Below are 13,026 nucleotides of genomic sequence, written 5' to 3' on the forward strand. Positions count from 1 at the left end.
GAAAAATCGAATTCATCATTGACCTTTTGGATTTTGCAAATTACGTCCTTGTTCTAGAGAAATAATTAGCTGTGTGTGTAATATTTTCAACAGTTTCAATAATAGGTCTATCTTTTAATAGGTAATTAAACTTCCTCTACATTTGGATGATCAAAAAAACCATGGAAGGTGTATTCCGCTTCCCCCTGAATTTCCAGTTCGTTTAATGGCTGAAGCAGAGAAAGCAGAATCAGGTGTCGATAACACAGCTGGCCTTTCAGAGAAAGAAACAGAGAAAAACGTTTGTGCCTCAAGGGGTGATGAAGCTAAATCCTCATCAGTCTCATCTCAAGGTTCGTTCTCATTTTATCAGCATTCTATTACGAATATTGCAAGTTTTGTTATATTAGTATATGTGCTGCCGAAGCGAGCACGCAAGTTTTGTTATATTAAATAAAACTGGAAAAGAAGTAGTATTAGTGTATTTCCTTCTATACCTTGCCATTTAAAGAGAATGTAATCATAGACAAGAATACTAGTTTTCATATTGCATAATTATAAATTACATAATAAAATAGAAAATTCGTTGAAACACATGACTTGTTGCTCTAAACTTTTTTCTTGCATGCTCAATGAAAGAGAATTGTTTTCAGAATAAAGTTCTCAAATAATATAATTTATTTTATAAGACTTTGTTTTCAAAGATTGGTTTAATCAAGCACTAAATAAGCAAATAACATTGTTTGAAATATTCAATGTGCAAAAGTTTCAATTCACAGAAGACATACATTAGAGATTATTATTTTTTCGCAAAGAATTATTCCCTTCACCCAAAGGAAGTAATTCCTTTTCCTAGGTATGTATGTAATTATAAACAATATAGAATGTATTTTCTATGTTTATAAAGTTTATATAAATATATCATACCTTACGTCTACTTTTGGAACTTTATTTTTTCTCAGTATTATCTTTGATTTACATACACACACATACAAACACACACAAACACGTTTATGTATTTCTGGTTTGTTGATTTTATTTCTGTATAGAATTTCTCTACATGATTGTAACAAGTTTGTTAATTCTTATTGTTTATGTTGTTATCAGTTTCACTCTATTGCAAACGAGGCTATAGAGTGATTATTCTTGGACATGTCCTTGTGTTCACAGGTATGACTTTCACTACAGTATATCTACAGGGAAAGGAATCACAGAGTCAGGGCACACACATCCAAAGTTTACAGCATAGTGACACACTGCCATCCAGCTGTATCAATTTCCAACCCAATAGGTGTGTAGCAGAGTCTCTTTGACTTACATCTTATCAATCCTTGTTATTCTCAGTTTTGTCAATTCAGTTGGAATGAAATGATACCTCTGTGTTTTCATTAGAATTTCCTTGAATACAAGAAAGGTCTTCATATATTTCTGTTGACCATTTGGATTTTATCTTCTATGACAATTACCTGTTCCTATATTTAGTCCACTTTTTCTTTGGGTTATTCACTTATTTTTCTTATTGATCTGTCAGAGTTCTGGTGCCTTTGTTTTTTTAGGTGTGGTGAATGGGAGGAAAGTCTTGATTTCTGATTCAATTTTTGATTTTTAATGATTATTCAATCACTTTATTATTAATTTAATTCTAATTAGATTCACTGAGTCTAAAACGGATGGGATTAGCATTGTCATATTATTGTATTACTTTAAAAAATGCATTCCCTTCTGTTACAGTTTTGTTGGATAGGCAATACATTTAAATTTCTTGAAATAAAATCTGTCTCCCCTTGCTGCCCTCCCAGCAAACTATTGTTCTCCTTGGAGGAATCAGTGCTTTTCATGTATTATTCGAGAGATATTTTACATATCTATAAGAAAATATATAACAATACTATCATAATTTTAAAATAACACTAAATCTATAGTTATATTCTTCTTTTCATTCCTAATATTGATTAAGACATGCGTTTTTATTCATTTTTAAAAAATATACAATTGCTCATTTGCCTCCATTAAGACTCTTGATTGATTTTTTGTTTATTCTACATTTATATTCTTAGCCTTATTATTTTTTTACTCATTTTCTTCAGATTTTCTTTGGGGTTACTTTTAAAATCTCCTTGATTTGAAAGCTTAACACATTTATCTTCAGTTTTTATTTATCTGATGTGTGAAATCTCCAATTATGACTGGATCTGTCCATTTCTCCCTGTAATTCTGCCAGATATTGCTTTATGTATTTTAAATCTGTGGTTAAATGCATTCAAGTTTATGATTGTTATAGTTTTTATGATGTTCTCATTTCTTTTATATAGATGTAGTCTCTCTGTCTATTAATGCTTTGGGATTTACAATCTAGTTCTTCTGATATTAATTCTACCATTTGATTTTTTTGATAAATATTTTCACAGTATATATTATATTTTTACACTTTATTTTAAAAATTTAAAATTCACCTGTGGTGCCCTTTTGGATATATCTTTTTTAGTAGTATAAATCTGAATTTTATTTTTGTACTCAAGACAAGTAGATATGTGTCTTTTAATAGGTAAGTTTAGGTTTTTTGGGTAATTATTCTTATTACTGTTCTATTTGTATTTGATAACATTTTATTTTGCATTTTATGTTTACTGTCCTATTTCTTTGCCTTTACGGACTACTTTCTTTTTTGAATTTCTCTTTAACTCAAAATAATTATTTTATTTTATTTTTCCTGTACTTTTTTTTTTATTCATTTATTTATTTTTTGTCTGCATTGGGTCTTTGTTGCTGCACACGGGCTTTCTCTAGTTGCGGCGAGTGGGGGTTACTCTTCATTGCAGTGTATGGGCTTCTCATTGTGGTGGCTTCTCTTATTGCAGAACATGGGCTCTAGGTGCGTGGGCTTCAGTAGTTGTGGCACACGAGCTCAGTAGTTGTGGCTCCTAGTCTAGAGCACAGGCTCAGTAGCTGTGGTGCACGGGCTTAGTTGCTCCATGGCACGTGGGATCTTCCCAGACCAGGGCTCGAACCCATGTCCCCTGTATTGGCAGGCAGATTCTTAACCACTGAGCCACCTGGAAAGTCCCTCCTGTACTGGTTTTTTTTTGTTTGTTTGTTTGTTTGTTTTTACTTTTTTTTTTTTTTTGCGGTATGCGGGCCTCTCACTGTTGTGGCCTCTCCCGTTGCGGAGCACAGGCTCCGGATGCGCAGGCTCAGAGGCCATGGCTCACGGGCCCAGCCGCTCCGCGGCATGTGGAATCTTCCCGGACCGGGGCACGAACCCGTGTTCCCTGCATCGGCAGGCGGACTCTTAAGCACTGCACCACCAGGGAAGCCCTCCTGTACTGTTTTTAATCTATAAATTTTATTATTATTTTAGCTATTATCCTTAATTTTCTTATCTACATATTTAAGTATAAATTATCTTTAAAACTCTATTCAATACTTCATTTCTATTCTGAGTGTGACAAGGACTTTTAGTGTGCTTTAGCTACTCATTAAACAACTCTGTGTACTTTTATGTTATTGTTGGCTATGCCTTTGGTTTCACTTTTTTGTTAAACAGAGAATCTAGGGCTTTTGGTTTTTTTTTTACTTTCAATATAAAATTAATTTACTGACACATTTGACAGTATCTGTACTTTATAATATTTTACTGTAATATGTCTTCAGTCTAGTTCCATTTTTCTTCTTGTTGTAATAAATCTTTAGTAATTCATTTAGAGTTTGGATCTGTGAGTGGTAAACTCTCTTAGTCATTGCATGTCTGCAAAAGTCTATTTTTCCTTACTTTTGGTAGATCATTTTTCCATGTATAAAATTCTAGGATACTAGTAATGTTCCCTCACTGTTTTCTCCACTGTCTTCTTGGGTCTGTTGTAGCTGATGAGAAATCAGCATTACATGGATAGCCACTGATGGCTCTTAGGAAGGCGAGTGATGTATTTCACTTTCTGTTTTAGGCGGATCCCTCTGGTAATTTTTAGGAAGGTTTATCTGAGAAAGGCATGACTAGAAACAGATCAGTTAGGAAAAGTTGAGAGCAGTCCAGGCAACAGATAAGGGTCTGAATTAGGGCAGAGGTAGTAAAGTTGGAGAAGAGAGTACAAATTTTTAAATTGTTAAAGAGGTCGAATAGGATGACCATAGGACTAAGAATAAGAATGTTCCTATTAATTGGATGTGGATGGCACAGGAGGGTTAGGGGTGATTCCTAATCTTTTAGCATGAATAGATATGGATATCAAGCAGCAAATAACAGGAAATAAAGGAGGAAGGACAAGATTCGAAGAAAAACCATGAGCCTGATTTTAGACCTACTGAGTTTGAGATTCCTATATTACACCCAAGTAGAAATGTTCAGGTGATCTTTGGAAAAATGCATGTGAAGCTCAGGAGAGAGGTGGAAATTGGGAAGGAGCCTATGTCCATTCGAGAGGCATAAATACCTAGACTCTAGCTGAGACTGGTATGTGGTAGATTTCAACCTGGGAGAGTATGTAGAATGATGCAAGTGTTGGGATGAGGGCACAGTTCGGGAAAACAGCAACGTTTCAGAAGGATGCTGCGTCCCTACTATAATCAGACCCAAAGCTGCACTATTTGACTTCTTAGCTGACATTCATCTTCCTTGTATCATTCTACCTATCTGCTGGGCAACACAGAGCTTCATATTCAGTTTCCAGTGATAAACGTTTCTTAAGTTGTGCCTGGAGTTTTCCAAATCCCTTGCAGAATTTTGGCCTTGTTGGGCCAAGTAAAACTCCACTGATTGTTGCTAAGTTCAATTTCTAGAACCCCACTTCCTTCCGTAACAGGCAAGTCCAGCGCCAGCCCTGGGCTTCTGTATTCACACCTGTCCTGTTTCCCTATGAGTAAAACCATTATCGCCAGCCAATGATTACTGAGACACCACCACCTCCAGAGAACTCAGTGTCATTTTATAGAGTCATGTATACCTGGAAATGTTATATTGCAATTTTATACACAGAATTCATATATGTTGAATTATGTCCCTGGCTTTAAACAAATATTTGTGAAACTGAATTAGCAATGATATATATATTGTCACTAGGTAATAATTGCCAACACTCTAAGGCAACTTGATTAAAGTATATTGCTTCTCACACCTGAGAACTTCAATTTGCTTTACTCATAGCCTGAGAAGGTAGGAGGTGACCGAAGTCTCGGTCAAGGTTTAGAGAATAATGGGTAGAGTTTGCTGTCCTCAACATGCACACCTTTGAGCTTACTGTAAGCATTCTATGTTGGGTTTTTTTTTTTTTTGCTGTACGTGGGCCTCTCACCGTCGTGGCCTCTTCCATTGCGGACCACAGGCTCCGGACGCGCAGGCTCAGCGGCCACGGCTCACGGGCCCAGCCGCTCCGCGGCACGTGGGATCCTCCCGGACCGGGGCACGAACCCGCGTCCCCTGCATCGGCAGGCGGACTCTCGACCACTGCGCCACCAGGGAAGCCCCTATGTTGGGTTTTAATCGGTTTAAGGCTTTGGTTTTTTTATTTTAAATGCAAACATGCCAGGTGGCTAACAATGGGTATGCCGGTGTCGATATGCTCAACGTGGATATGGGGAAGATGGGGGGGGGGGGCTCTAAGGCATTGGCAATCTAAGAAAGAGTAGAGAGTGCCATGAAAGGGCAGAGAAGGAAACAGAGAAGTGAAGGGCAGGTTTAGCCTCGTTCCAAAATGCTTCGTGGGGCTGCTCTGTCGAGGACATTCGTGGACATTGTGCTTAAGTCTTACTCAGTCCTGTCTGCAAAAGAAAGACTTTTACCCACCTCTTGTCTACATCAAATCAGATTAGTCCGGCCTTCCAACGGGAGGGCTTGGGATGCCCTCATTCTACGAAAATAAATGAATTTCACAACAGCACATAATCTGTGTAACCTGGGAATCTGAGATGTAGAAGGAGAAGAAAAAGTCCCGATCTTTTCTGGTGGTTGATGATCACCTTCCTGAGATAGAATTAATAAATCAAGACATATAAAAGAAATGATTATAAAAAGGATAGAAAACTGCAGTTAATTTTTTGTTTAAATATCAAGTTCAAATATGCAGTCAACTCTAAAGCCACTATTTGGGACACTAAAAAAAGTGCGTATGTAATGTGGTTTCTTTCTTTGCTTCCTTCCTTCCTCCCTCCTTCCCTCTCTTCCTTCTTCCGTTCGTTCCTTCGTTCCTTTGTTCCTTCCTTCCTTCCTTCCTTCCCCCTAATGTTTTAGGATTAAATGTGAAGCTAAAAATCTTATTTTAGAATTTTTAACTTTTGAGCAAGCAGGTTCTGGTTTAACAGTAATAATATTTCAGTGATACTGACATTTTAACCTAGTTTTAGGATCCTGAGCAGAAGATTAGAAGCAATTACTCTTAGACAATTTTGCACTAGATCATTTTTGCTTTCTAGTATTTCCTTAGGGTACGGTGGCTATATTTTCCACATCCACTGCCCTGTGCTCTGAACTTGGCAAAAAGTCTGCCCCCAGTTCCCTTAAAAGGAGGACAGGTGATACTCCAAGAAATATGAACACTGACACATTCAATATGGGAACACTGTACACCATGAGAGGAAGAATCTTTTATGCTTTAGGAAAATGCTTTGGAAAAGGCTGATTATCATTGGCTGTGCTCTGAGCTCAGAGACCAATATGAGCCTCACGTTTCAAAGACTACACAGGGAACTTCTGCCCTTGCTCTGAATAGATTAATTTAAAAAAAACATAAAATCTCTTCGAATGCCTGTCTCTGCTACATTGCATATATTTATTTATTTTTCTTGGAGGCTTCCTAGACATAGTATTAGCAGTTAATATCCCTCATGGGTTTGTTTTCTAATATATCAGCACTGTGATACAGTATGCTGTTTCTGCCAGTGATATGTTGCTCAGAGATTTAATAATGGATAAACAAACACAACATGTGGTAATTCATTTCAAATTAAAAGTTTATTAAACTCTGTCTTGATGGCTTTCTGGCTATTTACAAATAAAGAAGTGAACCTTAGGGAAGGGGTGAGCACGTAGTGTGTTCACGGCTGCAAAGTTTCTATCTGAAAAATATATTTATGATATCCACAAGCTGTCCCACACTGATAGGCTCCATATGTAACCTGCTGAAGCCACCAGAGTCCCCAAATCCTGACAAAGTGACTTTAATGTCCACTTACCAGCACACGTATGCATGCATGTTCATGCACACATGCACGCACACACACATTAAGATGATTCTGAATTTAAGCCCATCGTTGATGTTTTAATCCCATGGTTGCAAATAGGTGAGTGCCTGAGGCCAGAAAATATTATTTATGAAAAATGAAAGGCCGGGAAAAAAAGACCCATGATATAACTTTGGGGTTATCACTATCTTTTAGGCTGTTTTAGTTTTCAGGGGGCAGACGAGGGATATATTTGTTCTGCTTGACAATTTTGTTTTGTATGTGCCTACATTGCGTGAACAATGGTCTCTGGCAAGGTCTAGATGTGTTTTGTGATGCAGAATTCAATTCAGGAGAGTTTTATTGTGTAACCACCGTCAGCAAAATACGCTGCTAAATGCTGTGCAATTGTAAACCAAAATAACATGCAATCGTCAACCTCCAGGGGCTCACGGGAGCACAGGCCTACTCCACCGCTAAGATAATGTATATGAATCCAGGTTGACTAGATGGAGGGAGAGCCAGCCAGCACTCTCTTTACCTGCAGGACCAGCAGGTCTTCTGGGAGACTTCACACTTGGAGAAGTGAAGCAGATGCAATTGGCTGAATAACGAAGATTTTGTTGTTATTTTGTTTTATTGTTTGCATATGGGTCAGTGATAATAGGGCTCAAGTATATGCTCTCTGGGACTCCTGTAAGACTAGTACCATGTATCCAGGAAGTCCAATTCAAAGGACCTTTAAAATAACATACTTCAACTCTGGTATCTGAGGATCTCCTGCTTCAGGCTGTGATCCTGTGTGGGTGCTCTACACTAGCCATGTTTCTTTGCCTCTAGGTCCCTCATCCATCTTTGGAAGAAGTATAGATAGTGGATGAGGCAATGGTCTCCTTTTTACTAGAGCTCTCTCATCAATGTTTCTAAAGAGTCACTATAGCTTATTGCATTATGTGCCATATATGTTGAAACCAATGAATATTATATGAGCTTTTCAGTACAAAAATAGACCACCCAAACCTAACTGACTTAAAAAAAAAGTTAAGTCCCACTCAAAATCAACTAAAATGTTAATAAATTCTAAAAGAAGTCTATTCATACTTAAACATAGTTTGCCTACATCTGTGATTTGACAAACCTAGTAAAACAATGCTTCTTAACTTTGCCTGTACATTGACTCTTCTGTAGAGTTTTGAACAAATACTCATGTCTGGGCTCTGCCCCGGAACAACCGTATCAAATTATCTGGGGGTAAAGCCTGGACGTCATTATTCTTTTTTTGAAGGAGTGCATAGAAGTTTATTGTCTTCAGTTTCTTACACTATATGTAAAATGGTATAATATAATTTGAAGGTAGTCTGTGACATATTAAAGATATATATTGTAAATTCTAGAACAATTATCAGAAGTTGAAAGAAAGTGGTATAGTTAAATAATCCAGTAGGGTACATAAAATATTGTTTTGGAAATTTTCGATTAACAACAACAACAGCAGCAGCAGCAGCAGGAAAGGGGTGAAAATCAGATGGAACAAATAGTAAACAAATAGCAAGATAGATTTAGACATAACTATATTGACAATTACACTAAATGCATATATTCTGAACACTAAGTAAAAGGCAGAGATGTCAGATTGGATAAACAAAGCAATTTACTTTAGAGACACAGATAGGTTAAAAATAAAAGGATGAAAAACTGTAGTGTCGGGCTTCCCTGGTGGCGCAGTGGTTGAGAATCCGCCTGCCGATGCAGGAGACACGGGTTCGTGCCCCGGTCCGGGAGGATCCCACATGCTGCGGAGCGGCTGGGCCCGTGAGCCATGGCCGCTGGGCCTGCGCGTCCGGAGCCTGTGCTCCGCAGCGGGAGAGGCCACAGCAGTGAGAGGCCCGCGTACCGCAAAAAAAAAAAAAAAAAAAAAGAAAAACTGTAGTGTCCAACAAATAAGCAAAACAAACTTGGAGTGGCTATATTAGTACCAAATTGTAGAATGAGGAATATTATTAAGGATAAGAGAGACACGATATAATGATGTGTAGTTCAATTTCTCAAGAGAATATAACAACCTTAAATATGTAGGCATCCAATAACAATGTCATAATATGTGAATACAGATAGACCTGAAAGGAAAAAAATGGCAAATCTACCATTATGGATGTTAAGGCCGCCCTCACCGGGAAGGTCAGAGGACCAGCCAAGCAGATATCCCAGGAAAACAAAACAGCAGGTGCTCTTTGACCCTAAGGGAAGTGTGGCGGGCATGTCCTGAGGAGCGTAAGAGGCTAATGTGCCCGTGACAGAGAGAGTAAGGGCGGGGCTGTAGAGGACAGGGTCAGACAGGTTCGGGCTTTGGGGTGGCCTCCAGAGCCCTGTGTCAGCTGCGCTCCCCACCCTACTCCCTAACCTCTGCTTGGAGCAAGATGCGAAGCCTTATGATGGTTTTGAACAGAGAAGGGACTTTATTTGACTTCAGGTTAACAGGTTGATTAATTGACACCAATCGGGATACTACTGCAGGAATCCTGAGTGATAACAGTGCTGGAATTGGGGTGATAGCAAAAGAATATAAAGTCTGGGGTATTTTTAAGATAAGGGTTTGTTGACAGAACCAAAGGACACCGTTATTCTTAATAAAATTCTCCTGGTGATTCAAACGTGCAGCCAACGTTGAGAAACACTGACGTGCAGCTGCAGATTGCTCTTGTTTTCTTCAGTTCCTTGAAATACAGCAATTTCCACCGAGGATATTCCTTCATGCTGTTTCTTCTATCTGAAAGGGTCATCAACTGTGACTAACTTTTCATCCTTCATAATCTAGCTTAAGACTTCCTTCTCAAGGAGGCCCTATCCAATGCCTCCATGACTTTCTCCGAAGTTCTTTCCCTTTATACAGGTTTTGCATTCACTTGTATGCCTCCCCATCTGGATTACAAGCCTCGTGAAGGTAAGAACCAAGTCTGCTGTGCCACCACTGGCACAGAGCAATTTCTCAATGAAGATCTGTTGAATAAATAAGTGCGAATTAATGCACTCCTTAGGCCACTGTGGATTAGCCAAGCCAAGAAATACAAAGGAGTTATTTTCATTTGACCGTTGCACTATGGTAGAGGGAAAAGCAATATGGTCTTGATGACAGAACACCGGCGTGAATCACAAGTTTACTACTTAATACTTGAAACCTCTGTGAGATACTTTCATCATGTGTGTAAAATAAGAATCGTAATACTGTATTTTCTACTTCCAGGCTTGTGGAGAGAATCAAATAAGATAATAAATGTTAAAGTGATGTCATTCATCTTTTAATTTGGTCTGATTATATTGTGTTACCTGAACCTGCTGTCTGTCACAAAGCGGAAATTCTGGAGTTCTGTCTAGTTTTGGTGTCTGAAGATGAGAATGAGGGCAAGAGGTGGCCTAATGATGGTATGCAAGCTGTAGTCTTGCTGTAGATGGTACACCCTCGTTAGGGACCTTGAAACAGTTGTACACTTCCTTCAACTCTGGAGGTGAAGCCTAGAGATAAAGAGCCTAGAGATGAAGGGGTGCTTCTGAAGCTCTGTCCTTACCTCAGTGCCCCATTTACTTGGCTGAGTCTTAGAAATTTATCATCAAGAGGTGTGGCTGGACTACAGACTCCAGGAAGGCAGGGATCTTTGCTTTGCTTATTCATGTACCCAGTGCTTACAAAAACATTTGACACACCGTAGGTTCTCCGTGAATATTTGCTGAATGAATAAATGGAGATGGATCTGAGTGCTGTCTGGGCTTACGGCTCCTTTCTGTGCAAATAAGTCAAGCAAACAGTTTATTTTATTTTTTAAACTAACATACAGTGAAATTAACTTTCTTAGGGTATTCAGTTCTGTGTAATTTAGCACAGACATAGATGTATGTAACCACCACCACGATCAGGATAAAGAACCGTTCATTCCATCACCCAAACAGCCTCCTTTGTGCTGTATCTGTTTGTTGTAGGCACACGCGTACTCACTCCCAGCCGACAGCCCTAAGCCCTGATACCCAGTGATCTCTTTCCATCATTATGGAGAAAAAAGAGATTTTTTTTTTGTTTTTTTCAAGTTGTCATACAGTATGTAGTCTTTTGCTGACACTGCCTTCTTTTAGGTAACATAATGCCTTTGAGATTCAGCTGAGTTGTTCTATGTATCAACAGTTCATTCCTCCTTGTGGCTGAATAATATTCCATTACAGGGAAGTACCGTCGCTTATTTATCTGTTCGCTCGTTAAAGGACATATGGATTGTTCCTATTTTTGACGATTATGAATAAAGTTGCTATAAGTATTCATATGCAAGTGACTGTGTGAGCATGGTATTTATATGTTCTCTAGAACATATACCTGGAAGTAAAATTGCTGGGTGGTATGGCATATGTATCATTAATGCTGTAAGAAGCTGCCTAACTATTTTACAGAGTGGCAGTAACAAGTCTGCGTTTCAGTTGCTCTGCAACCTCATCAGCACTAAGTGTTGTCACTTTTTTAAAATGTCATTCTAATTTGTGTTCAAATTAAATCCAAAATTGTGATTTCAATTTGTATCTCTTTGATGGCTAATACCATTGAACACCTTCGTATGCACTTATTTGACATCCATATATACTCTTTGGTGAAGGATCTCTTCAAGTCTTTTGCCCAATTTTAAATTGGGTTTTTAACTTCTTTCTGTTTGTTTTTCACTGTTGAGTTTTGACAGTTCTTTATACATCCTGGATACATATCCTTTGTTGGATATGTCGTTTGTAAATGCTTTCCCCCCGACTGCAGTTTGACTTTTAATTTTCTTAACAGTGTCTTTCACAGAGTAAAAGTTTTGAATTTTGTTTAAGGCCAAGTTATCAATTTTTTAAATGGATCGTACATTTGATATCTCATCCATGAAGCCTTTATCTAACCCTCTGTCACAAGATTTTCTCATGTTTTCTTCTGAAAGTTTTCTAGTTTTACATTTTCCATTTAGAGCAATGATCCCTCGGAGGTAAACTGTTTTGTATACGAATGTTCCATTGTTCTAACACTGTTGAAAAGGCTATTCTTTCACCACTGACTTGCCTTTGCACCTTTGTCAAGTCAATTGGCTATGTGGGTGTGGTTCTAGTTCAGTGACCTTTTAAGCAGCCTGGGGAGAGGGTTCTGCCCGGTGTGTACCCCACCTGAGCCTTGAAGTAGAGACAGACTGGAGGGCAAATTAATTAACAGCAGTGAGACAAGAAGCACAGATGGAGAGCAGCTCAGACTCATAAAACTGGAGCTCAGAACAGGGAGCCACGGACAAGCTGGCCACTAGAGCTTATTTAGTGTGTTCATTCATGAAGAGACCTACTGTGTGGGAGCTCGTGGCTAGTTTTAGACAAATCTACGCAGCGTGTTCCCAGAAGTCTTTAGGACACCGTTCCCTCAAGTATAAGATAAGGAAAGCAAGTTTCAGGCACTATTGCTTACCCCAGACCATAGTGATATAGACCTTTATTTAGTAATTTGTAAGTCTGTTGTTACGTGTTTCTATGGAAAAATTAGGAATCTGTTATTTGAAACTAGTACACATAACTTTGCTTTTGACAGAGGTGAGTTTGTGGAGAGACTGTCCCAAATGATTTCCTGCTGTGTGTAACTAATGACTTTCGTATCGCTTTTAAGGAATGAGCGCTTCTACAAAATGTGTCCAAGCTTTTAAGAATTTGGAATGCCTACTTCAGAATCACCATTTGGTGAAATGTTGAGGCAGTTTTTAGACATGACGTTTGTTCTTGTGGATTTCTAGATTTTCAAGCAGCGTAAGTGATCTAACTTGGTTATCTAAGTGCAAAATTGAATCTCAGGGAACCATAGTATGTTTCAAAGGGAGTAATCTGCATAAAAAACTAATTACCTGCCATTTAAAA

At 38.4% G+C, this 13,026-nt stretch overlaps 1 protein-coding gene across 1 annotated transcript in view; it reads left to right on the forward strand.

The window, feature by feature from the left end:
* The window catches only part of LOC131764249 (uncharacterized), a 191,689-nt gene that overhangs the window by 85,225 nt on the left and 93,438 nt on the right, over positions 1-13,026 (forward strand). Inside the window, 1 exon segment of the mRNA XM_067043222.1 lies at positions 198-332. Coding sequence (XP_066899323.1) covers positions 198-332 — 135 coding nt within the window.

Source organism: Kogia breviceps, chromosome 10, assembly GCF_026419965.1.
Source record: "Kogia breviceps isolate mKogBre1 chromosome 10, mKogBre1 haplotype 1, whole genome shotgun sequence".
NCBI classification, from domain to species: Eukaryota; Metazoa; Chordata; class Mammalia; order Artiodactyla; family Physeteridae; genus Kogia; species Kogia breviceps.